At 37.6% G+C, this 23,456-nt stretch overlaps 1 protein-coding gene across 3 annotated transcripts in view; it reads left to right on the top strand.

Annotated features, from left to right (window-relative positions):
* The window catches only part of NBAS (NBAS subunit of NRZ tethering complex), a 318,587-nt gene that overhangs the window by 22,988 nt on the left and 272,143 nt on the right, over nt 1-23,456 (top strand). For all 3 annotated transcript variants that reach the window (XM_025454622.3, XM_025454623.3, XM_049096130.1), the window contains exons 8-9: nt 1,188-1,321; nt 2,952-3,050. In XM_025454622.3, coding sequence (XP_025310407.1) covers nt 1,188-1,321; nt 2,952-3,050 — 233 coding nt within the window. The remainder of the gene's footprint in view (nt 1-1,187; nt 1,322-2,951; nt 3,051-23,456) is intronic.

The raw sequence follows: 23,456 nt of genomic DNA, 5'->3' as shown, positions 1-23,456 counted from the left end.
AAAACTTGAAAAAATATGTTAGGCTCATATTATGGAAGTCCAGGGGAGCCAAACTAACAAGTTTGGATCACTGTTTTCTAGACTTAGCACTGTCTGATAGAAAAGTAATGTGAATTATGTATGTGGTCATATGTGTAATTTAAAATTTCCTAGTAGCATTAAGAGTCAAAAGAAACAGGTGAAATTTATTATGTAACCTAATATATCATAAATATTATTTCAACATGTAATCAATATAAAGATTATTAATGAGCTATTCTACTTTCTTTGATTCCAAGTGTTTGAAATGTCATGTTTATTTTTATATTTATAGTCTATCCCACTTAGGACTAACTATCAAGTGTTCAGTAGCCACATTGGCTGCAGTATTTATTTTGTGGTTCTGGACAGTAAGGAGTCATTTGCCGTGATAAACTTTATTTTGTGTGCTTCCCAAGGTGCTGCCTTCAGATCCTTAACAATATAGCCTGATATTTAGTTCATTGAAAAAGGTTGCCATTGAGCGAATGTTTTGTCTTTTCCTTTTAGCTGCTGATGGGGCAAATGGAAGTGATTGAGACTTTTTTTTTTAAGATTTATTTTATTTGAGAGAGAGCGGGCATGTATGTGTGGGGGGTAGTGAAGGGAGAGAGAAATAAACAGACTCTGTGCTGAGCGCAGAGTCTGACTTGGGGCTTGATCTCATGACCCTGAGGTCAGACCTGAGTTGAAACCAAGAGTCAGATGCTCAACCAACTGTGCCACCCAGGTGCCCCAAGGCTTTTCTTTTCTTTCTTTCTTTTTCTTTTTTTTTTTTTTTTTTAAGAGCATTAGTTACTGCTAGCAATGAAAATCATCATTTGGGAGCTTATATCTGAACTCTGTATCTTAGAATTCTTTGGGGTTGAATGGTGGCATTGCTCCCCGCCCCCCCAACAGAAGTACAGTCCCAACAGAAATTCTCATATCTAGGTGAATCTCTCATCCAAAGGGAGTTGTGTGGCTCTAGCCTTTGTTGGGAGGGCAGGTGTAAAGTTGGGTGTCTGGTTCTAGGCACTCTGATTTGCATGATTCTTCAGTATCTGGAGCAGTTCTGGGACTGTTGTAATGTGCACCTGGCAAGGCCAGCAACTGGGATGTCTTCCAACTATGCATGTGTTAACTTATTTGGAATCTTTTAGAAACTTAATTTGCCTCTTTTTCTATAGGCATCCAGTTTAGCAGGTGATTTGAGCTATGCCATTGCCGGGTTGATATTTTTAGAATATAAAGCCAGTGCACAGTGGTCTGCAGAACTCCTGGTCATCAATTACCGAGGAGAACTTAAAAGTTACCTTGTAAGGTAAAAATATACTTTATTTGGGAACTCCTATTTGAAATGTTTTTCTCTGGCTTAGTGTCAGATTTTGTTTTGTTTGTTCTTTTAGCATTTTGTTATGAAAAATTGCCAATATAACAGGAAGGTTGAAATAATTGTATAGTAAATACTCTTATACCTTCACTTAAATTCTGTAGTTTGTATTTTACTATGCTTGTATATTACATTTCTGTCCATCGCTCCATCTAGCCATTAATATTATTTTTTAATGAATTTCAGAGTTAATACTTAAATGCTTTAGTATGCATGTCATTAATTAAAAGTTTAACATTTTCTTATAGTTTTCTCTTTTGAAATAAAATTTGCATACAATGAAATGTATAGATTGTAAGTGTACCAGCCAGTGAATTATGACAAATGCATACACTTGTGTAATTCAAACCCCTATGAAGATGCAGAACATTACCATCCTGCTAGAAAGTTCCCTCCTGCTCGTTCCCAGTAAATCTGTCTACACCTACCCCCAGAGCAGCTATTGCTTATTTTTTTTTTTTCCATCCTAGATACGTTTTGCTTGTTCTGGTAATTCACATTAATGGACTCATAGTATGCACTATCCTGTCTGAGGCTTCCTTCACTTAGCATATTTTGACATTTATTTGTATTTTTTCATGTATCAGTTTATTCCATTTTATTATAATACTAATGTATTTCAGTGTATGAATATTTCATGTGTCCTAGTGTGAGTTGTTACAACAAAGTACCATAAACTGGGTGACTTATCAACAACGGAAATTTACTGCTCACACTTCCCAAGGGTGTCTGTGTTCTGGGTGCCAGCAGGGTTGGGTTCTGGTGAGAAACTTCTTTTGGTTTGCAAACTACTGACTTTTTGCTTCCTCACATGGTAGAAAGAGAGCTAGCTAGATCTCTGGCTTCCTAAGGGCAGTAATTCTTTTCATAAGGGCGTCATCCTCATGACCTAATGATTTCCCAAAGACCCCACCTCCAGATACCATCACAATGGCATTAGGGGTTTAAAATTAAGTTTTTTTTTATTGGGGGATACAGACATTCATTCCATAGTGGGGTCACAGACATTCAGACCATAACATTCATGATTTGTTCTTTTGGCAGACTTCTGATTTCCAGTTTTGGGATACTGTGAATAAAGCTGTTATGACCATTCTTTTTTTTTTTTTTTTTTTTTATTTATGATAGGCACACAGTGAGAGAGAGAGAGGCAGAGACACAGGCAGAGGGAGAAGCAGGCTCCATGCACCGGGAGCCCGATGTGGGATTCGATCCCGGGTCTCCAGGATCGTGCCCTGGGCCAAAGGCAGGCGCCAAACCGCTGCGCCACCCAGGGATCCCTGTTATGACCATTCTTATACAAGTATTTATAGATATGTACTTTTATTTCTCTTGGGTCACTGTCTTTGAGTGGAACTACTGAGTCAGAGTATAGATAGTTAATTTTTACCTTTTCCTAGAGTTTTTCTATTATTCATATTACCACTAATAACTATCAGTGTTCTGGTGGTTTTGTATCTGCAGCTGTATTTGGTGGTGCCTTTTAAATTATAAAAGTTGTAGTGGGTATTTTTTGGTCTCTCATTGTGCCTTCCTGGTATTTTTTTCTTCTTAAATTTAGTGTTGGAACAAATCAGAGTTATCAAGAGAGTCATTGTTTCAGCTTCAGTAGTCATTATCCTCATGGAATCAACACAGCTGTGTACCATCCTGGCCACAGGTAAGCAACCATTTCTTCTATTTGGTAGAGCATCAGGTGCATGGAAAAGTCTTGGCACAGTTTCAGAGAGAAGAAATGGTCCATTCTGCTTATTTTGACTTCCTCATTTTCTTCTTTCTAGTATAGTTGTCTTCAGTATCTATAATATGGTTGTAGTCCTCTTCTGAGTATTTCTGTTCATCTGGCTGACTGAGCTTTGAGCTACACTGGGCAATGAGGAAGTTTTTCTTCTCTTTCTTAAATCTTATTTTCCTCATCTGTAAAATGTAGGTACCTAACTTCTAGGACTCCAGCAGGTTGACAGAACTCACAAAATGCTCTGTGTGAAGTGCCCTTGCATAGGACGTCTCAGTACATGTGCCCCCCTTCCTTCTCTGCGGACTAGGGCTGCTTTGATGGTTCCACAGCTGGTTCCTGCCTCTGTTGCCCCTTCTTCATATATGCCACTTCTCCATGGATTTGCCACCTACATTGAGGTTTCATTGAAAATTGGGAATTTTTTACTTCTGGTGATTTCTTTTCTTGAATTTTGTTATTTGAGGGTGAAATTTTTCTGTTTTATAAGGTAGCCAGGCTAGCTTTTTGGTTCTCTAACTGGGAAGAGTTACCAAGTTGTAAATCAGACAAACCTAGCTTAAATTCTGAATTTTGAGACTTACTCTGTGTCTGTTTGTAAGTCCTTAAACTCTCTGACCCTCTCTGTACTTAAGTCTTTTTGATGAAAAAGGTGTGCAGTTTTTATATTCTGTTCAGGCATGGGTCTTTTTTGTTCAGAATTTTATGATTGTGAGATTTTTATACTGCAAAGGAACCCACACCCCCCACAGTCCTGTATGTGCTTTTCCCTCATCCCCTCCCCACTAGAGATAACCACTGTCCTAAAGTTTGCATTTATCATTTTTTGATTTCTTTATAGTTTTAACACTTTACTCATTCTTAGTTTTGCTGTTTGACTTTATATAAATGGAATCATACGGAAGACACACAAATCTTCCTTTGAGACCTGCTTTTTGATGCATGTTTTTCTAGTTTACTACCATTTGGACATTTCTTTTTATGAATATATTGCAGCATATTTATTCATTCTCCTGTAAGTGAAAATTTGGTTTGTTTCCAGGTTTTTTTTTTTTTTTGGTTATAAAAATAGTACTGTGGCCAAAATGATTATGCATTCCTCTGACACATATGTGTAAGAGTTTCTGTAGGATCTATAAGTAGTAGTGGAATTGCTGAATTCTTGAGTAAGTACATCTTCAACTTTACTCGGTAATGCAAACATTTTTCAGAGTGTTTTCTGCCAGCGTACAATTCCATCCGCAGTGCATGAACGTTTCTGTGTTTTTTTATTAGCTCCCTCGATATCTCAGTTTTAAGTATTTGCTGATCTGGTAGGTATAAAAGAATATCTCATTGTGGTTTTAATTTTCTTTCCCTGATTACTGATGAGGTTGGACAGCTTTTCATGTTATTGGCCATTCAGGTTTTGTCACCTGTGAAATGCTTTTTTATATAATTTCTTAATTTTTATTGAGTGTTTGGTCTTGACATTATTTAATTCTGGGTTATGTGCATATAGTATCTTCTTCCAACATGTGACTTTTTTTTAAATTTACCTTTTTGGAGTTCTATCTGCATATAGCTTCAACTGTTAAATAATTTAAAACACTGAACTTTTCACCCAATTTCTTTCCAAAGATAACTACTTTGATCTATTTTATTTGGCCACTTTATTTGATAGCTTTGATTGTTTTCATACATAAAAATGCTTATGTTGTTACTTCTTGATTTCTCTGTCTTACACATTTCCTATTAATGTCTCTATGTGGAAGATGAGTATCTAGTTTTCTTACTCAGTCCTCACATATAAAAATCTAGCCTTCACTTGTTCAATTGTGATTTTCTAGTGTGAATATTATTAGGGTTATGTAGATGCTTTCACGGGTGAGACAAGAACCTTCTGTAGTATTGTGTGATTGCCTTCTCATTCTTATTTATCTGTTGATTCATTTATTTACTCATTCATTCGGTAAACATTCATTTCCTACTCTGTGCCATATGCTGTTCCTGATGCTTGGTATATACCTTATGGAACTTCTAGAGGGGATGACAGACTACAAACAATGAACATGAAGTATTTAAGGAACTGATAAGTCTGGTGTGGAAAAATGAACAGGGGATGGAGGACAGCAGCAGGGTGGGGAGTAGGGTATGGATTGTAATTCTAACTAGGGTAGACAGGTTACCCTCACTGAGAAAGTGACATTTATGCAAAGACCTGCAAGGGATATTCCTTATTTGATATCTGGGGGAAGAGTGTTCTTTGCAATAGCCAAAACAAAATGACTTGGGAGTGTGCTGGCCATTTTCTAGAAACTGCAAGAAGGCCAGTTTGGCTGAAGCTAATTGAATAGAGTAATATACTGATGTCAAAGAGACAAAGCCAGTGCTAAGTCATGGAGAAGCTTTGTAGGCTAGAGTAAGACCTATCTGGTAACTTCTCACTTGTATTTATTCTTATAGTTAACTTTTTACTTTGCCAAGTTTTTAAGTACACTTATTAGATTTGACGCTAAACTCAGCCCTGTTAATATAGAGCTCCTTTTAGTACACTGTTTCTGATTTGAGTTTGCATCTGCTGCATAGCTGTTTCCCTAAGAACTTGTGTAAGAATTTGACTTCATCATCCTGAGGATTGCTTTCATATTTTTTTGTTGCATCACCTATTTCCTGGATCCTTTTTTTGTTTGTTTTGTTTTGTTTTGTTTTGTTTATTTCACTGTTTTGGTGAACTTCTGTAATTCCCTAAGGAAGAGTACATCTGGAAGTATATAGTTTTTGAGGCCTTGCCTGTCTAAAAATGGCTTTTATTCTACCTTCATGCTTAATTGATAATTTGGCTGAATAGAATTGTAGGTTGGAAATAATTTTCTTAACTGGTTGTTGAAGATATTACCCAACTGGATGTTGAAGATATTACCCAATTATCTAGCTTCTAGGGCTGCCCTTGAGAATTCTCATGTACTTTTTTCCCCTCTATTTTTTTTTTTTTTTTTTGTCTCTCTTCTCCGTGGAAACTCAGATTCTTTTTTTTCCTACACTGTTTCTAAACTTGGTCGTATTCTGTCTTGGGAGCAGTGTTGACTTTTTTTCTTTTTTTTTTTTTTTAAAGATTTCATTAACTTATTCATGATAAACACACACACAGAGAGAGAGAGAGAGAGAGTAAGAGAGAGAGAGAGAGAGTGAGTCAGAGGGAGAAGCAGGCTCCATGCAGTGAGCCCAATGCGGGACTCGATCCTGGGACTCCAGGATTATGCCCTGGGCCGAACACAGGCGCTAAACCGCTGAGCCACCCAGGGATCCCCTTGGAGCAGTGTTTTATTTCCAAAGTATTGGCCCTTCATTTTGGATATTCACTTTTGGGAAAATTCATTGAATTATTTCTTTGATTGTTTCTTCCCCTCTGTTTTATCTTTTCTTTCTGGAACATCTGTTTTCTAGATGTTGAATCTCAGTGAACTCACCTTTATTCTTCTCCTTTATCCGTTTTGTTTTCATTAAAAAAGAGAAGTAAAAGATTATTTTAATTCTTTCTATATAAATATATTTACTTAATATAGTTTGAAGCACTTTTGAGATTTGTTATAAATATAATGAATTAATGATACATAGGATATCCAATTTAGAAAGAAAAATCTGTGTTCTGATTAATTTTTTCAGATCTGTGTTCTTTTTTTTTTTAACTAATTTTTTTGTGCCTCATCTTTTTTGAACTAGGCTTTGTGTTTTTTGTTTCAGTTGTTACATTTCTCATTTCTAGAAGTTCTCTGTAGTTATTTTATGAATCTCGTGAGCCACTTGTTTTGAGGGTTGTTTTGAGGACTAGATACATAGTAGGTCAGGAAATGATAGTAGTGGATAAATAAAATATTAATTTCTTCCTTTTGATTTGTGTGGCTCCTGCCTTAAAGAGTCAGTTTGCTATATCATTAAGAAATTTGACAATCCAGTTGCAAGTCTAGTTAAACTAAAAAAATTAAAAAATTGTTTATTATATTTAGCATATTATTTTCCAGTCTGAAATAATAGACCTTTGTTTTATTTTGGATACGCTTGAGTGATAACAAACACAGTTAGAGGTCTTTACATTTTATAAAATTGAATATAATTGTATATGCTGCAAATTACTGCCATTTTCTTAAAACATTTCTTTTCTTAAAACATTGTATAAAATAAACACATTACAAGAATAAGAAAATTGTATTTTTATTTTATTCTTTCAACTTCTTTTTTTTAATAATAAATTTATTTTTTATTGGTGTTCAATTTGACACCATACAGAATAACACCCAGTGCTCATCCCGTCAAGTGCCCCTGCTCAGTGCCCGTCACCCAGTCACCCCACCCCCCGCCCTCCTCCCCTTCCACCACCCCCTAGTTCGTTTCCCAGAGTTAGGAGTCTTCATGTTCTGTCTCCCTTTCTGATATTTCCTACTCATTTCTTCTCCTTTCCCTTCTATTCCCTTTCACTTTTATTTATATTCCCCAAACGAATGAGACCATATAATGTTTGTCCTTCTCCGATTGACTTACTTCACTCAGCATAATACCCTCCAGTTCCATCCACGTTGAAGCAAATGGTGGGTATTTGTCGTTTCTAATGGCTGAGGAATATTCCATTGTATACATAGGCCACATCTTCTTTATCTATGCACCTTTTGATGGACACCGAGGCTCCTTCCACAGTTTGGCTATTGTGGACATTGCTGCTAGAAACATCGGGGTGCGGGTGTCCTGGCATTTCACTGCATCTGTATTTTTGGGGTAAATCCCCAGCAGTGCAGTTGCTGGGTCGTAGGGCAGGTCTATTTTTAACTCTTTGAGGAACCTCCACACAGTTTTCCAGAGTGGCTGCACCAGTTCACATTCCCACCAACAATGCAAGAGGGTTCCCTTTTCTCTGCATCCTCTCCAACATTTGTGGTTTCCTGCCTTGTTAATTTTCCCCATTCTCACTGGTGTGAGGTGGTATCTCATTGTGGTTTATTTCTACACAAGGCTGGTTCAACACTCGTAAAACAATCAATGTGATTCATCATATCAGCAAGAGAAAAACTAAGAACCATATGATCCTCTCAATAGATGCAGAGAAAGCATTTGACAAAATACAGCATCCATTCCTGATCAAAACTCTTCAGAGTGTAGGGATAGAGGGAACATTCCTTAACATCTTAAAAGCCATCTACGAAAACCCACAGCAAATATAATTCTCAATGGGGAAGCACTGGGAGCCTTTCCCCTAAGATCAGGAACAAGACAGGGATGTCCACTCTCACCACTGCTATTCAACATAGTACTAGAAGTCCTAGCCTCAGCAATCAGACAACAAATAGACATTAAAGGCATTCAAATTGGTAAAGAAAGAAGTCAGACTCTCCCTCTTCGCTGATGACATGATACTCTCTACATGGAAAACCCAAAAGACTCCACCTCAAGATTGCTAGAACTCATACAACAATTTGGCAGTGTGGCAGGATACAAAATCAATGCCCAGAAGTCAGTGGCATTTCTATACACTAACAATGAGACTGAAGAAAGAGAAATTAAGGAGTCAATCCCATTTACAATTGCACCCAAAAGCATAAGATACCTAGGAATAAACCTAACCAAAGAGGGCCTTTACCTCTTTAGAGGTAAAGAGATCTATATCCTAAAAACTACAGAACACTTCTGAAAGAAATTGAGGAAGACACAAACAGATGGAAAAATATTCCATGCTCATGGATTGGCAGAATTAATATTGTGAAAATGTCAATGTTACCCAGGGAAATTTACACGTTTAATGCAATCCCTATCAAAATACCATGGACTTTCTTCAGAGAGTTGGAACAAATTATTTTAAGATTTGTGTGGAAGCAGAAAAGACCCCGAATAGCCAGGGGAATTTTAAAAAAGAAAACCAGAGCTGGGGGCATCACAATGCCAGATTTCAGGTTGTACTACAAAGCTGCGGTCATCAAGACAGTGTGGTACTGGCACAAAAACAGACACATAGATCAGTGGAACAGAATAGAGAATCCAGAAGTGGACCCTCAACTTTATGGTCAACTAATACTCGATAAAGGAGGAAAGACTATCCATTGGAAGAAAGACAGTCTCTTCAATAAATGGTGCTGGGAAAATTGGACATCCACATGCAGAAGAATGAAACTAGACCACTCTCTTTCACCATACACAAAGATAAACTCAAAATGGATGAAAGATCTAAATGTGAGACAAAATTCCATCAAAATCCTAGAGGAGAACACAGGCAACACCCTTTTTGAACTCGGCCACAGTAGCTTCTTGCAAGATACATCCAGGAAGGCAAAAGAAACAAAAGCAAAAATGAACTATTGGGACTTCATCAAGATAAGAAGCTTTTGCACAGCAAAGGATACAGTCAACAAAACTAAAAGACAACCTACAGAATGGGAGAAGATATTTGCAAATGACGTATCAGATTAAGGGCTAGTTTCCAAGATCTATAAAGAAATTATAAACTCAACACCAAAGAAACAAACAATCCAATCATGAAATGGGCAAAAGACATGAAGAGAAATCTCACAGAGGAAGACATAGACATGGCCAGCACGCACATAAGATGCTCTGCATCACCTGCCATCAGGGAAATATTCTTTCAACTTCTTAATACGTAGTGTGGCTTCTTCATGTTTGTTTTTATAGTTCAGATACCATGTTTTCGTGGCATAGCTTCACATTAAGTCTTGGATTTAAATTTTGCTGTTAGAAAGGTAGCATGTGTTTTGCTCTGACATGCTCAGCTTTCTTTGGTGAGTTTTGTCAAGCCTAGACAGTGTATGTACTATACCCATGTGACACTGAGTGCTAGTTTGTTTTCTGTTGCAGTTGGCCTCTTTATGTTTGCATAGTCTTTGATGCTGTGTTGTATTATGTTCAAGACAGGTTTTGCTCTTTGCTCTTTTAAGGCCTTTGTTTCTTTTATTCAACTTGATTTTGTTGTTTCAATGTGTAGGTATTAATATCTTTCTTGGTAAGTATATACATTTAAAAGTTTATATTGTACTTTACTTTCTTAGCACATATACACATTTATAAACATTTAACATACTGTCCATTAAAAAGTGCATTCTGTTAGAGGAATTGTCTGTATTACAAAGATTGATGAGGGGGACGCCTGGGTGACTCAGTAGTTGAGCATCTGCCTTCAGCTAAGGGTGTGATCCTGGGTCCAGGATTGAGTCCTGCATCGGGCTCCCGGTTAGGAGCCAGCTTCTTTTTCTGCCTGTGTCTCTGCCTCTCTCTCTGTGTATCTCATGAACAAATAAATCTTTAAAAAAAAACCCAAAAGATTGATGAGACAGAAAGTCTGTTTTATCTTTGGCCAGCTTTTCATTGCTCTCATATTATTGTGGCTTGTAGTGTACAGTACACCCTTGATAAGTATTGTGAAGATGTAAAGATGAAGGACAGTCCTGACCTCAGGGCCTTATATTCTTGAATGGGAAATAACATGTATATATGCATATATATGCCTGTATATCTACTATATATATTTCTAATGTCTGATACACATTTTCTCTATTTAAAAGTGTGTACAAATATGTACATGTGTTTATATTATGTGTGTGTGTGTATACACTGGAATGCAGGCTAGAAATATGTAAGAGTCTTAAAAGGATGCAGGTATGGTGTTCTGGGGATCTAGATGAAGGAGATAATTCTTCCTTGAAAGATCAGGGAAGTATGGTGGGCAGCACTTGCTCTTGCTTTGGAGAGTGGCTACAGTCTGGGCCTGATGGCTATTCCAGGCAAAGTGACAGTGTGAACAGTGACAGGAGAAAGGAAGCTACAGTGTTCTTTAGGGGAATTGCAGGCAGTGTAGTTTGGCTGACACTGTAGGGTGTCTGTGGCAGGGGAAGAGAGGTCATGGTAGGAGATGGGGTCTTGGAAGGCAAGTTGAGGTCAGATAATTGGGAGCTTGAGTGGCAGCTTGTTCTTTAGGGAACTCAGAGTTTTGAGAAAAAATAGGATCAGCTATGCTTGGAGAAATGTTGATTCAGTTAGGAGAGACTATAGGCTGGATGACTCCTAGCTGATAAGGTCCTAGTTCAGGCCACAGGCAGTGAGAGCCTATTTGTTTTCTTATATAGATTTGCTGTTCTGTGTTTGTGTCACATTTTGGGCACTACTTAGGTATACATCACACCTTATTTTTTTCTATTTTGATGAATGGATCTTTTTTCTTTTTTTTTAAGATTTATTTATTATTCATTCATTCATTCATTCATTCATTTATTCATTCATGAGAGACAGTGACACAGGCAGAGGGAGAGGCAGGCTCCTTATGGGGAGCCTGATGTAGAACTAGATTCCAGGACTCCAGGATCATGACCTGAGCTAAAAGCAGACACTCAACCACTGAGCCACCCAGGTATCCTGATGAATGGATCTTTTATGCCCAGTTGGAATGTTGGATATCTGAAGGCAGAGAATGTGTCATGTACATGTACATACTCACCTCTAGTATAAGATTCTGTTTTCCTTAAAAAAAAAAAAAAAAAAAAAAAAAAAAAAAAAGGATTCTGTTTTGCTAATTGATACTTTTCCCTCTGTGGATTTCTTGGATAAGTAATTTCAATTTCCTGAATAGAAAAGAAGGATTAAGTTTTGATATTTCTCTTCCTTTTTTCTTCTATTTTGTATTCTTATTCATCCTTCACATTTCTGTTTTATTTTTCTTGTCCCTTTTAAAAGAGGTATATATATATATTTTTTTTTAAAAGAGGTATAATTTATATCATAGTCCTTTCCTGTTTTGTTTTGCTTAGTTTATTTCATACAGACCACTCCACTGTCTTGATATATTACAAAGGTCAATATTTGATTTCTTTTTTCCTTGACAGTATTTCAGGGGGCTAAGTGGGTTCACTTGGCACCATAGATTTGAAATTATCATTCACTAAATACTTATTACATGATAGCATTTTGTCATAAGTCATATTCTGTTTATTACTCCTCAAGCTTTCGCTTTATGGCCCAGGATCTAAGCAAATTATAGGAATTTTAGAGGCAGGGATAGTCTTTATAAAAATTTTGGACTTTTAACTGTTTATCAAACGACAAAAAGAAGGCCTCTTCTTGGTACTGCAATCATATACAATTGTTGATAGCAGTCAACTTGGAGATAGATGACTGCATTAAGGTTTCTGAATGAAAATTGTTACAAAGCAAGGAGTATGTGTAAATGCCCTGTTGTGCCTGACAAAAATATTGCTAGATTGTTTATTTTTTCCATTATGCAGTTTTTTTTAAATGAAAGAAGCTGAAATATTCATCACATTTTTATTTATTTTTGGTTACTCTAGTAATGTGAGCCTGTGATATTTATCATCTACAAGGCTTTTATAAATGTGAAATAAATCAGCCAGAGTGGAGTTGGAATAAATTGGCAATGTACAAACTCAAGGTTTTATGAAATTCATTGTTTTGCCTGATGCTGCGAGCACTGTTGAAGAAGAGAAATTGAGGTGGTAAATTGGGTAATAGGAAACAAAAATTAATTGAGCAACTTCGGATTAACTCTGTGGGTTTGCTGATTTTGACTGTTTCCTTCGTTAAATGTCCTCACTGAATAATGAATGTATTTTATCCCCCACCAGACTCTCTCCTTTTATGGTGCTGCTCCTCTTTGAGACCCACCCCCAAACCTCCCTACTTTTTCTTTTCTGTTCTTAGTATTCTCGTTGTTAATTTTGGTTTAGATGGCGCCTTAATTACAACTAAGAAGAATTTCTTAATCCCTCTGCATTCTTAGGGGGGACAGCAGTCAGCCTATAGTACTGTGCTCAGTGGTGGAGATTCAGATATAGTGCCTCCCCTCTAGCAATTTAAAGTTTATTTTGGGAATCATATTCACCAAGAAGGGCACTCAGTGTGAGTTAGGTTGAAATAGAAGACTTTATCTGCGTCTATTTTTATTTATTTTTTAAAAGATTTTATTTATTTATTTGACAGAGCACAAGCAGGGGGAACAGCAGAATGAGAGGGAGAAGCAGACTCCCCACTGAGCAGGGAGCCTGATGCAGGGCTCTATCCCAGGATCCTGGGATCATGACCTGAGCCTGAAGGCAGACACCTAACCCACTGAACCACCCAGGCACCCCTGTGTCTGTATTCTTAAATATAGACATTGCTTTCAACAGTATCTAGCTTTCTTCTAAGGTTTTGTTTTTAATTTCATTGTAAATTTCTATAAGCAAAATCTGACATATTCAACTTTAAATGTCCAACAGTTGCTTGATAACTACACAAAGAGTGAAAGTAACTTCTTTTAGAATCTAATTTACATCTCAGCAGTGACAAATAGAGAATATGCCTTCTTTCTCTAATCCTTTTGAGAAGCCATTCATGCTCAGAATCCTTGATGGCTTTTTGATACTGATTTTAAGTGTATAATTCAGTGATTTTTTTACATAAATATTCATAATTGTGCAATCATTATAAGTTTTAGGTTATTCCTATTACCCCTAACTTTCTCTATGCCAGTAAGTGTTCTGGAGTGTAAGCCATACCTCAGGAAAATAAGTAAGGAGTGAATAAGAAAGAAAAAACTCTACATAGGCCTTCATTTGAACATTTCTTTTTAAAAAATATTTAATTTATTTATTCATGAGAGACACACAGAGAGAGGCAGAGAGCCATAGGCAGAGGGAGAAGCAGGCTCCCTACCAGGAGTCTGATGTGGGGCTTGATCCCTGGACCTGGGATCACGACCTGAGCCAAAGGCAGATGCTCAACCGCTAAGCCACCCAGGTGTCCCTGACCATTTTTTATATTAAGAAAGCTACTCAGCTTTACGTTAAGAAAAGATACTCTTACTGTCTGTGGGGAAGAACCATGACTAATATATGTCACCATTGTACAAGGGAGAATCCAGACTTTTGGGATGATTATAAAAGTTTCTTTCCTCCTGTTTTTGGTCAAATCCAGTTTGTGCAGAAGAACTTGAGACAACATTTATAGGGAATAATAAAATATGGTTGCCTTAAAATAGGTTATAGTCAGATTACAAAGGACTTTGGTTGAGGAGTAGCTGGTAATTGATGCACCATTTGGAGCCGCTGCTAGTCTAGGGAAGCCTCAGAAGATGGAATAAGACATGGTCTTTAGAAAGCTGTTTGTTTTAGGGGAGGCTGAGGAATACCAGTACGAACTGGCATCCTGCAGTGGTAAAAGGCTATGCTTTATGTATGTTGATGTGGTCATCTCATGTGGGTTTCTGATTTTCCACAACCAAATCATAGATGCTTTAAAAACATGAGCCCTTTATATTCCTGGGATAAAGGCAGCAGTCCAAATAGAATAGCTACTACTTAGTGGGAAATAAAAAATGTTTGTTGTGTGAATGGACTCTCAAGTAACAGGATGGTAACTTCCCTGGGACAGAAGGGAAGGAAAACAGTTTTGGGGGATGGAAAGGGAAAGGGGTGCAGTAGTGTGTGCTGGAGGGCCACAGTCTCTTCTTAATACATAGCTTTATCTGGGGAAATATAGGTTGGTCCCACAAATATTTAAAGTTGATCTTGTGGAGAGGGTGGTGTTGAGAGTTCCCTACCTTAAAGGTTTATGCAAGGGCTTAGGCAAGTTTTTTTTTTATTTTTTTATTTTTTTGCAAGTTTTATTCTCCTTCTTTGAGCCATAACTTCTGTTAGATCTAGGAGTTGCATTTGGAAGCCAATCGGTGGATTATCACAGCTATCACGTTGCTGTAACATAGCCCGTCTTTCTGGTTCTTCAGGTCATGCGTATTCTATGAGAATCGGGGCATCGATAAGGGAAAAGATATGCTCTACTGACAGTTGGAAGACCAGTTAGGTATAAATTGCATTAAGATATTTTTTATAAATCCTAACTAGATAAGATTAACAATTTTATGAGGGATTGCTTATAGAATAGGAAAGAGAACACTGTAGTTATGATCGTTGCTGATTATTTCCCACTGCAGTGAGAGAATGCATTTGGCCTTTGATAATGTAGGGGCTATTGGCATTTGAGAGATTAATGTGCAGCCTTGTACCTGAGAAGTGTGAATGTCAGTAATTGAGTTGACCTTGTATTAAGGAGTTTTTCATTTTGCCTCTCAATTTCTCATTTCTCCAGCATGAGAAAATTCTCCTTTTTCTAAGTTCAGGTCAGTTTTTTGAGGAGAAGTGAAGGGTGCTGTTGTCTGTCGAGAAAGCTGCGGTGTCTCATAGAGGTGAAAGCTCTTCGGTGTGAGTAAGAGACTTCCGAACTTCACAGACTAAATTTTTTGTTTTTACAAGCATTTGTTTTGGGGAGACAGGGAAGTGGAGAGTCTTGGCCGTATCCTGTGATCTTTTTTCATCCAGAATATCTTACAGATAGGTAGTCATGTGTGACTCAGAAGTATCTTGGTCCTTAGCAGCTTCCAGCTGGGTGCATTTTAAGTCCAAGACTTCAGTGTTTGGAGGTTTTTATCTGTTCAGCTGGTAAATCAATCAGTTGATTAATTTTTTTCTTTTGGAGTGTTTTGGTTATAATTTAACTTGATATGATAACTTTTTCTTTAAAAAATTTTTATTATGTCAGAGCATTTCATTAATCTTAGGCAAGATAGTTTATATTTTGTTTATACTCCCCATCCGGGATCCCTGGGTGGCGCAGCGGTTTGGTGCCTGCCTTTGGCCCAGGGCGCGATCCTGGAGACCCGGGATCGAATCCCACATCGGGCTCCCGGTGCATGGAGCCTGCTTCTCCCTCTGCCTGTGTCTCTGCGCCTCTCTCTCTCTCTCTGTGACTATCATAAAAAAAAAAAAAAAAATTATACTCCCCATCCCCTGGTTATAAGGATTACCCTATAATCCCTTTGCAAAGATTTATGGAAATGCAATTTTAGGAAGTAACTTGGACCAGAATGAATTTCTTCTTCTACTTGAAGTGAAGCTGGTTGTTGTGCATTCCCTTTGCGAGTAGAGAGCTGAAAGGAGAAGTTATCTTTGGCTTATTTTATAGGAATGAAGGAGTGATATTTAATTATGTTTTATGGATAAATGGGAAATTAAAAAAATATAGGTTTCTGACCTCATAGAATGTGTGCTGGGTTAGGAGACAGAAGATCAGAGTTCTATTCTTGGTTCTACTTATTAGCTGTGTAATTTCAAAGTAAGTCGTTCTTTCCGGACCATTCTTTGCTGGCATTCACTGAACACAGTACATGGTTTTGGTAGGCTGCTCAAGAACCTATGAGGTCTGGTATAGACTACTAGATAGCATTTAACAGAGGAATATTGTGGTAGGGAGTTTGGTAGTAGGCATTAGAGACAGAACCCATTGTTAGGAATACTTGACAGGCCACAGTTAGGGTTCAAAGACAAAACTTTTTTCCTTGGGAGAACAAGTTTGAAGAAGACTTTAGTAATTGAGCTGCTAATGCTGGAGCAGAAGGTGAATTTGGTTTCAGAACCTGAGTAGTTCTATAATTAGGATCCAAAGTAGACATAGAATGGACCAGATCCAGATGGGCAGGTGCTGAACATACTAGGCTTTTGCAGTGGAGTTGCTTAAATCCATCCTGAGGCTTGGGAGGGAATTTGTTTCAGATGATCATTGGCATCAGCTGTGGGTCAAGGGAAAGAATCAGTTAAAGACATCTGGGAAATCTAAATTAACTTGTTAGTTAGCATTGCTATGGATATTCTGCTTACTAGGTTAGTGGTTCTTAACAAGGTATGGATAACAGAATCACCTAGGCTGTACTGTTAAAGACTTGATCGGTTAAGGTATAGGATGTGGTTATAGCATCTGTTTGTTAAAAGACTCTCTAGGGGATTCTGATGCCCCCACTACTCTTGAGAACCCTTTGCTAAGGCTTTGGAAGGTTAAGTAAAATGAATGAAAGATCTCCTTGCTTTTGAAGTTGCCCTAATGAAGGGTAGGACTACATTTTGTTTTAGGTGTTATCTCCTTTCTGTAGACTGTGGATGCCTAGAACACTGGATTGAGAAGTGCTGTGAGCCCAGGTCTGAGCCTATTAGGAGCTAACTGGTATAGGACAAGGTGTGGAAGTAACAGAGCTGGGTGTTTTTCTTCTCTTGTCTAGCCACATGCAAAGAGAGAATGCGTGTGTGTTTATTCTAGCTCTGTAAATATTCCTTGGAAGCCTGCCGCATGCCAAACTGCTCAGGCGTTGGCGAGATGTAGAGATGACAAACACGAGCTAAACACCAGCTTTATGGAGTGTGATTGGATAGTCAGACAGTTTTCCAGAAGTTAGCATTTCTTTAGCAAGGTTACCCTAGTCAATACTCTGGTCTTGTAGACCCAGAAAACTGAAGTTGCCAGCTTGCCAAGAGCATATTACCCTTAGGAACTAACAAAGCTCAAAAGCTTGATGTTAAAAAAAAAAAAAAAATTATCAGCCCACGTAAATGTAGTCAACTAATCTTTAATGAAGGAGCAAAGATAGTCTTTACAACAAATAGTGCTGAAGCAACTGGACATCCACATGCAAAAAAACCCCCCAAAACCCTCCCCAAACCCCCCCAAAACCCCAGACTTTACACTATTGGCAAATATTAACTCAAAATTTAATATTTTATTTTTGAAAACTAACTCCTATGAGTCAGGACACATGTCTTGACAGACCTATATGGGAAGCCCAATTATAATCAAGTTTGTTTAGTAAGGTAAAGGATAGTTACCCTAGAGACATAGCTGACGTGCCTGGATTTCCTCATGACTACAGTAAGGATAGCCTTTCTGGCAGAATTTTTTTTCCTCTTAGTTTTATTGAGATAGAAGTGACAAAATTGTAAGGCATTAAACGTGTGTGATGTGATTATTTTATATATGCATACATTGTGGAAGGGGATGTATACATCCCCTCATCAAGTAAATTAAAATCATCATCTGACATATTAACCTTTTGCCAATGGAACTTTTATACTCCTACTTTCTAAGAACTTTTAATTGACACATATGTATTCTTTATATAGTAAAGAATGTGTGTATACATACGTTAAAAAAACCCACATGTGCAATACTGCCAACACTTTTGCACTTCCCTGTCTGACCTGGGACACAAGGCATGATAGGAGTGTGTTCAGTCCATATGAGTGCATTTATTCAAGAGCATCTGAACTTCAAAGCCTGTGTCTGTCACCTTGTCTCCCTTATGACAGGGGTCATGACTATCACCTGGGCAGCCAGGAAATTATTCCATTTTAGGTATTATTTTCTATTCCACTTACGTTGTCTCTCCCAAAATGTGAGCGATAAATGTATAATGGTTTTAGGTAGTAATACATGCACAAATCTTTATTTAATATTAATTTGTGTAAAAAATCCATGATATCACAGAGCAGTGAATTATGACAAAGCTAAATTAAAAAGAAAAGCGTGTTGACTTTAAATAAATAGAAGTTATAAATAATTGTTCTTGTGTGCCAAAGATCATTTGGAAGAGCTATATTGGTATCTGAAGTTTGGGATTTGTTTATAATTTTTTTTTCCCAGGGTGCTTATTGCTAGTATATAGAAATACTATTGATTTATGTATATTGGTCTTATTTTCTACAACCTTGCTGAACCTGATTATTAATTCCAATAAAATTTTTAGTGGAATCCTTTGGCCATTTTTCCCTTACCTCTATATATCTTTATAGGCAAAACCAAACTCCTGTCACCACTTAAATGCATATGTAATAGCTCCCAAATCTGTATTCCATATGTCACTTCTGGGCCACAGAGCTATTTATTCACCTGGGTACAGAACATCTTTTCTTGAGTAGCTAACTCACAATTACCCTCATTATATTCTAACTGTGTTAATCATTTTTTACCTCCAAACCTACATTTCTCCTGTATTCCTAATCTTGATATATAGCATTTCCATCTGGCCCAAACCCCAAGATTCACTTTAGGTAACTCTTAATTCATTTTTTAATAAAAGAATTTATTTATTTATTTGACAGCATAAGTAGGGGAGCGGCAGGCAGAGGGAGAGGGAGAAGCAGGTTCCTTGCTAAGCAGAGAGCCCAGTGCGGGATCATGACCTAAGCTGAAGGCAGATGCTTAACCAACTGAGCCACCCAGGTGCCCCTCTTAACTCATTCTTATGAATCTTAAAGACGTGCTTATTATTTCTCTGTTATATGTATCCAATCTGTCTCTTCCTCTTCATTTCTTTTTTTTTTTAAAGATTTTATTTATTTATTCATGAGAGACAGACAGAGAGAGGCAGAGACATAGAGGGAGAAGCAGGCTCCATGCCAGAAGCCCGACATGGGACCCAATCCCAGGACTGCAGGATTATGCCCTGAGCCAAAGGCAGATGCTCAACCACTGAGCCACCCAGGTGTCCCTTTCTCTTCATTTCTGCTGCCATCCTTCTAGTTTAGACACTCATTGCTTCGTCAATTTATCTCATGTATTCCCTGCTTCCAGTCTGGTCACCTCAAAATTCTTTTGTGTTGTGTTTCTAGCAAAGAATACAAGTCTTAAATGTAAGTCTGATTGCCTACTTAAAAGTCTTCTAATTTTCTTCGGTCATTGAGATACAGATATGACTCCTCTGAGTTTATCATTAAAAGCCTTTTACAATTTGGTCTTTTAACTTCTCTAGCCTCCTGTCACACCCTCTCATGTTTCTTTGCTCTAGACCAAGATTGGCATACATTTTCTGTAAAGGGCCACATGGTCTCTTTTGTAACTATTCAATTCTTGCACTGTAGTGTGAAAGCAGCCATAATAATACATAAATGAATGAGCCTGACTGTATTCTAATAAAGCTTCATTCACAAAAATAGGCAGTGGGACCAGATTTGGTCCAGGGCCTATAGTTTACAGACTCCTGTTATGGATAACTCTAGACCTATATAAATTATATTTCTCAAAATGCTTTTTTTGTTTGTTTTTTAATAACAAAAGCCTAGATAGTTTTGTTGGAAGTTTCGTCAAGCTCTCAAGCAATAATTACTATTTTAATACCAAGATATAGGTCAAAATGCTTTTGTTCTTCAAGGTATTTGTGCTTTTTGTCCCCCCTCCCTTTTTTCCTCATTTGTTTATACCTTGTCTTAGCACTGTATCATCAGTGCTGATTCCAGTGCTTTGCATATCTATCAATAAATTTTGGTTCAGTTAATATTTACTTGGCTTTGTCAAAATATGAAAAGGGAAAAAGCAGTACTGATGCACTGGAATACAAACCTCACGGGGGCAGGAATTTTATCTGTGTTATTTGTAGCTCTATTTTCAGCATTTAGAATATAGCCTGGTGTATAGAGTGCTCATTAGATATTTGTTGAGTAAATGAATGAAAGCCTGAGTTTGGAAGAATTAAAATGTAGGAGCTCAGGCTGGAGAACTGTATGAATGAAAGTCCTGAAACAGGTTTTCTCAAACCTTTCTTAGATGAAATCACAGGCTCATTAGCCTATAGGGACTATAAATTCCTTCAGTGCAGGGAAAATTTGGTTTCCTTACACAGCATTTCTTATACTGCTAGCACAGCACCTTGCAAAATTGAGGCACTTCTTAAATTGACATTGAATTGACTTAATAACCTGAAGTTATTAAGGTTATAATTGAAAAATTTTAGTCTTTACTGATTACCAGTTACTTATTGAATCTCAGTCTTCCCACCCAGTAAGATGGCATCCTAATTGCTCTTGTGTAGATGGAGAAACTAAGCCCTGAGAGGCTAAGAGACTTTCCTAAAGTGATAATGACTTCTACATGGTAAACTCATGGCTTCTGATAATTAGGCTCAGTAAGCTTTTCTCTGTACCGAGGGTTGGAAAACTCTGGCCTATAGGCCAAATCTGACCTGTTTGTGTAGTCTGTGAGCCAAGGATAGATTTTACATTTTTAAAATGTTTTTTAAAAAAAGAATATATGGGGATCCCTGGATGACTCAGCGGTTTAGTGCCTGCTTTCGGCCCAGGGCATGATCCTGGGGTCCCGGAATCGAGCCCTACATCGGGCTCCCTACATGGAGCCTGTTTCTCCCTCTGCCTGTGTCTCTGCCTCTCTCTCTCAGTCTGTGTCTCTCATGAATAAGTAAATAAAATATTTAAAAAAAAAAAGAGAATATTTTATGGCCCATGAAAACTATATGAAATTCAAATTTCAATGTTCACAAATAAAATTTTATTAGAACTTGGTCACACTTTTTAAAACAATATATTATCCATGCTTTTTTGTACTATGACAGAGTAGTTGTGAAAGAGACCATTATAGCCTCCAGACCTTAAAATAAAACATTTCTGTTTTTTTATAGAAAATATTTGCCAACCTCAATTCTATGCCATCTAACCATCTATCTGCGTATAGGTTCAGCTCTGCTTAGGAGATATAGGAGTATTGAATTTATATATAGATTTCCTTACACCTCTTGGTTCTCAATTCTAAATTGTATTTTAAGGAGTTTATAGCAAGGTACCACTCAATTTTAAATACACTAAATGTGTGATTATTTAAATTGCTAGAAAAATATAATTTCTATTACTAAATGAAGCAGTCTTTTCCCATCCAAGAAAAATCCTCATTGTTTTGCCTTTAACAACTAGCCATTCATTAAAATCCTTTGTGATCATTCTTAAGCGTGCATTGGCTGAATAGTGTCATGCTTCATAATTTGATTTCTAGTGAGCTCTATCCTCCAGAGCTCAGATCATAGACTCCGGTATAACGTAAAGCCGCGCTCTTAATCTAAGCATGATCTCTGTACCAGCAGCATCAGAATCACTGGGAGAGATAGTTAGAAATGTGGACTCTTGGACTCCATCCTAGGCCTACAGAATTAGACCCCTGGAGGTGTGGCCCAGCTGTCTGTTTTTACAAGCACTGTAGCTGATTCTGGTGCCTATGTGTATTTGAGAACCACTCATGTAAAGAGTCATGATTATGTATGTTTTCTTCCTATAAGCTTTGTATCTAATAAACAAATATAAGCAGAATTTTAAATTTTGAAGTGATAAGATTTTTGAAATAAAGAATGTGTAAGATATACCAAAAATGAATTAAAGTGGGATAGTTTCCATTGTCCCAGGAGAGGACTGACTTCTAGCTGTGAAGTAGTATGTAACAATTTCAGAGCCCTTCTTTTTTTTTTATTTAATTTTAATTTTAATTAATTAATTATTTATTTTTTCAGAGCCCTTCTTTAGACAGGCACGATCTTAGGCACTTTTTAAATTTGAGACCTGTAATTTCTTTTCTTCTTCTGCGGGTTGTGTGCTGCAAGCCCAGCAGTCATTGGACAGAGCATATACTGGCACGTCTCCTTGTATTTCAAACTTCCTTTCTTCCTCAGCTTTAAGAAATTTTGAGCCACTAGATGGCAGGTTCTTCCAACAATTACTAGGTTGCAGAACATTCTTAATAAACCGTTTAAAATTCTTGGAAATAATTTGTAGTGTCACATTTAGCTCTCCTGGCTCATCGGGATCACGTGTGGTGTGATGCCTTAGGACACACATTCCGTTGCTACCTTCCTTTCCTCAGGTGGCCTCGACCACCCCCCTATTACTGCCCCTCATTCTGCTCTGGCCTCTGCCTTTACTCCTGTTCATTTAATTCCCCTTCTTGTGTTTTTGGCTACATCAGTCACAGTTTATTTTTGTTGTCTGATCCCTATGTTCCTGCTTTGAGTTTTAGACTCTTAGAATGTCAGAGCTGGGAAAGAGGTTCATTTGTCATTTGGCTCAGCCCCTTCATATCTCAGGTGGGAGAAGTGAAGCCTAGGGAGGTTAAGCCAAGGACAAGGACTGTGTCTTATTTATCTTTTGCCCTGTAGTGCTTGGCAAGTAGCACAGATAGAGGTTTCTTGAGTGGAACAATTGTGGTAAATACTGTGAAGAATACAGATATGATCTCTGTGCCCAAGTGGCTTCAAATTTACTAATGGAGGCATCATTTAAATAATTGTTCCAGTATAAAAGGTAGAAGGTTATGCCCAAGAAAGGAACAAGGCATACTTTTGTGATGTTAAGGACTCCTAGACTAGAAGCATGCACTGCATTTTTCATTCTCCAAACACACCATTTTACAAACTAGATTCTGCGCTTTGACACCAAGTTCACTTGGCTTAGGATGCTCTTTATGTGGTCCTTTATCTGTCTGGGAAAAGGGAAATTGTTTGAAGGGTAAACTTTTCACTGACATTAAGCTTGTGAAGCCTTCCTTGGCCTCTTCCGCCATGTAGTTTACCTATCCTTTGGGCTGTCTTTATACCTGACTCCAAGGTCATTGAAGAGGTCCTGTGGAATAGTGACTTGTGTTGACTTATCCCTTCTCCTGGAGTGGACTGTGCTCATTTTCATTCCTGTGTATCAATATATCTCCAAGGCCATCTGAGGA

The sequence above is a fragment of the Canis lupus genome, chromosome 17, assembly GCF_003254725.2.
Source record: "Canis lupus dingo isolate Sandy chromosome 17, ASM325472v2, whole genome shotgun sequence".
NCBI classification, from domain to species: domain Eukaryota; kingdom Metazoa; phylum Chordata; class Mammalia; order Carnivora; family Canidae; genus Canis; species Canis lupus.
Note: the sequence above shows the minus strand (reverse complement) of the source record. Positions and strands in the feature narration are given on the sequence as shown.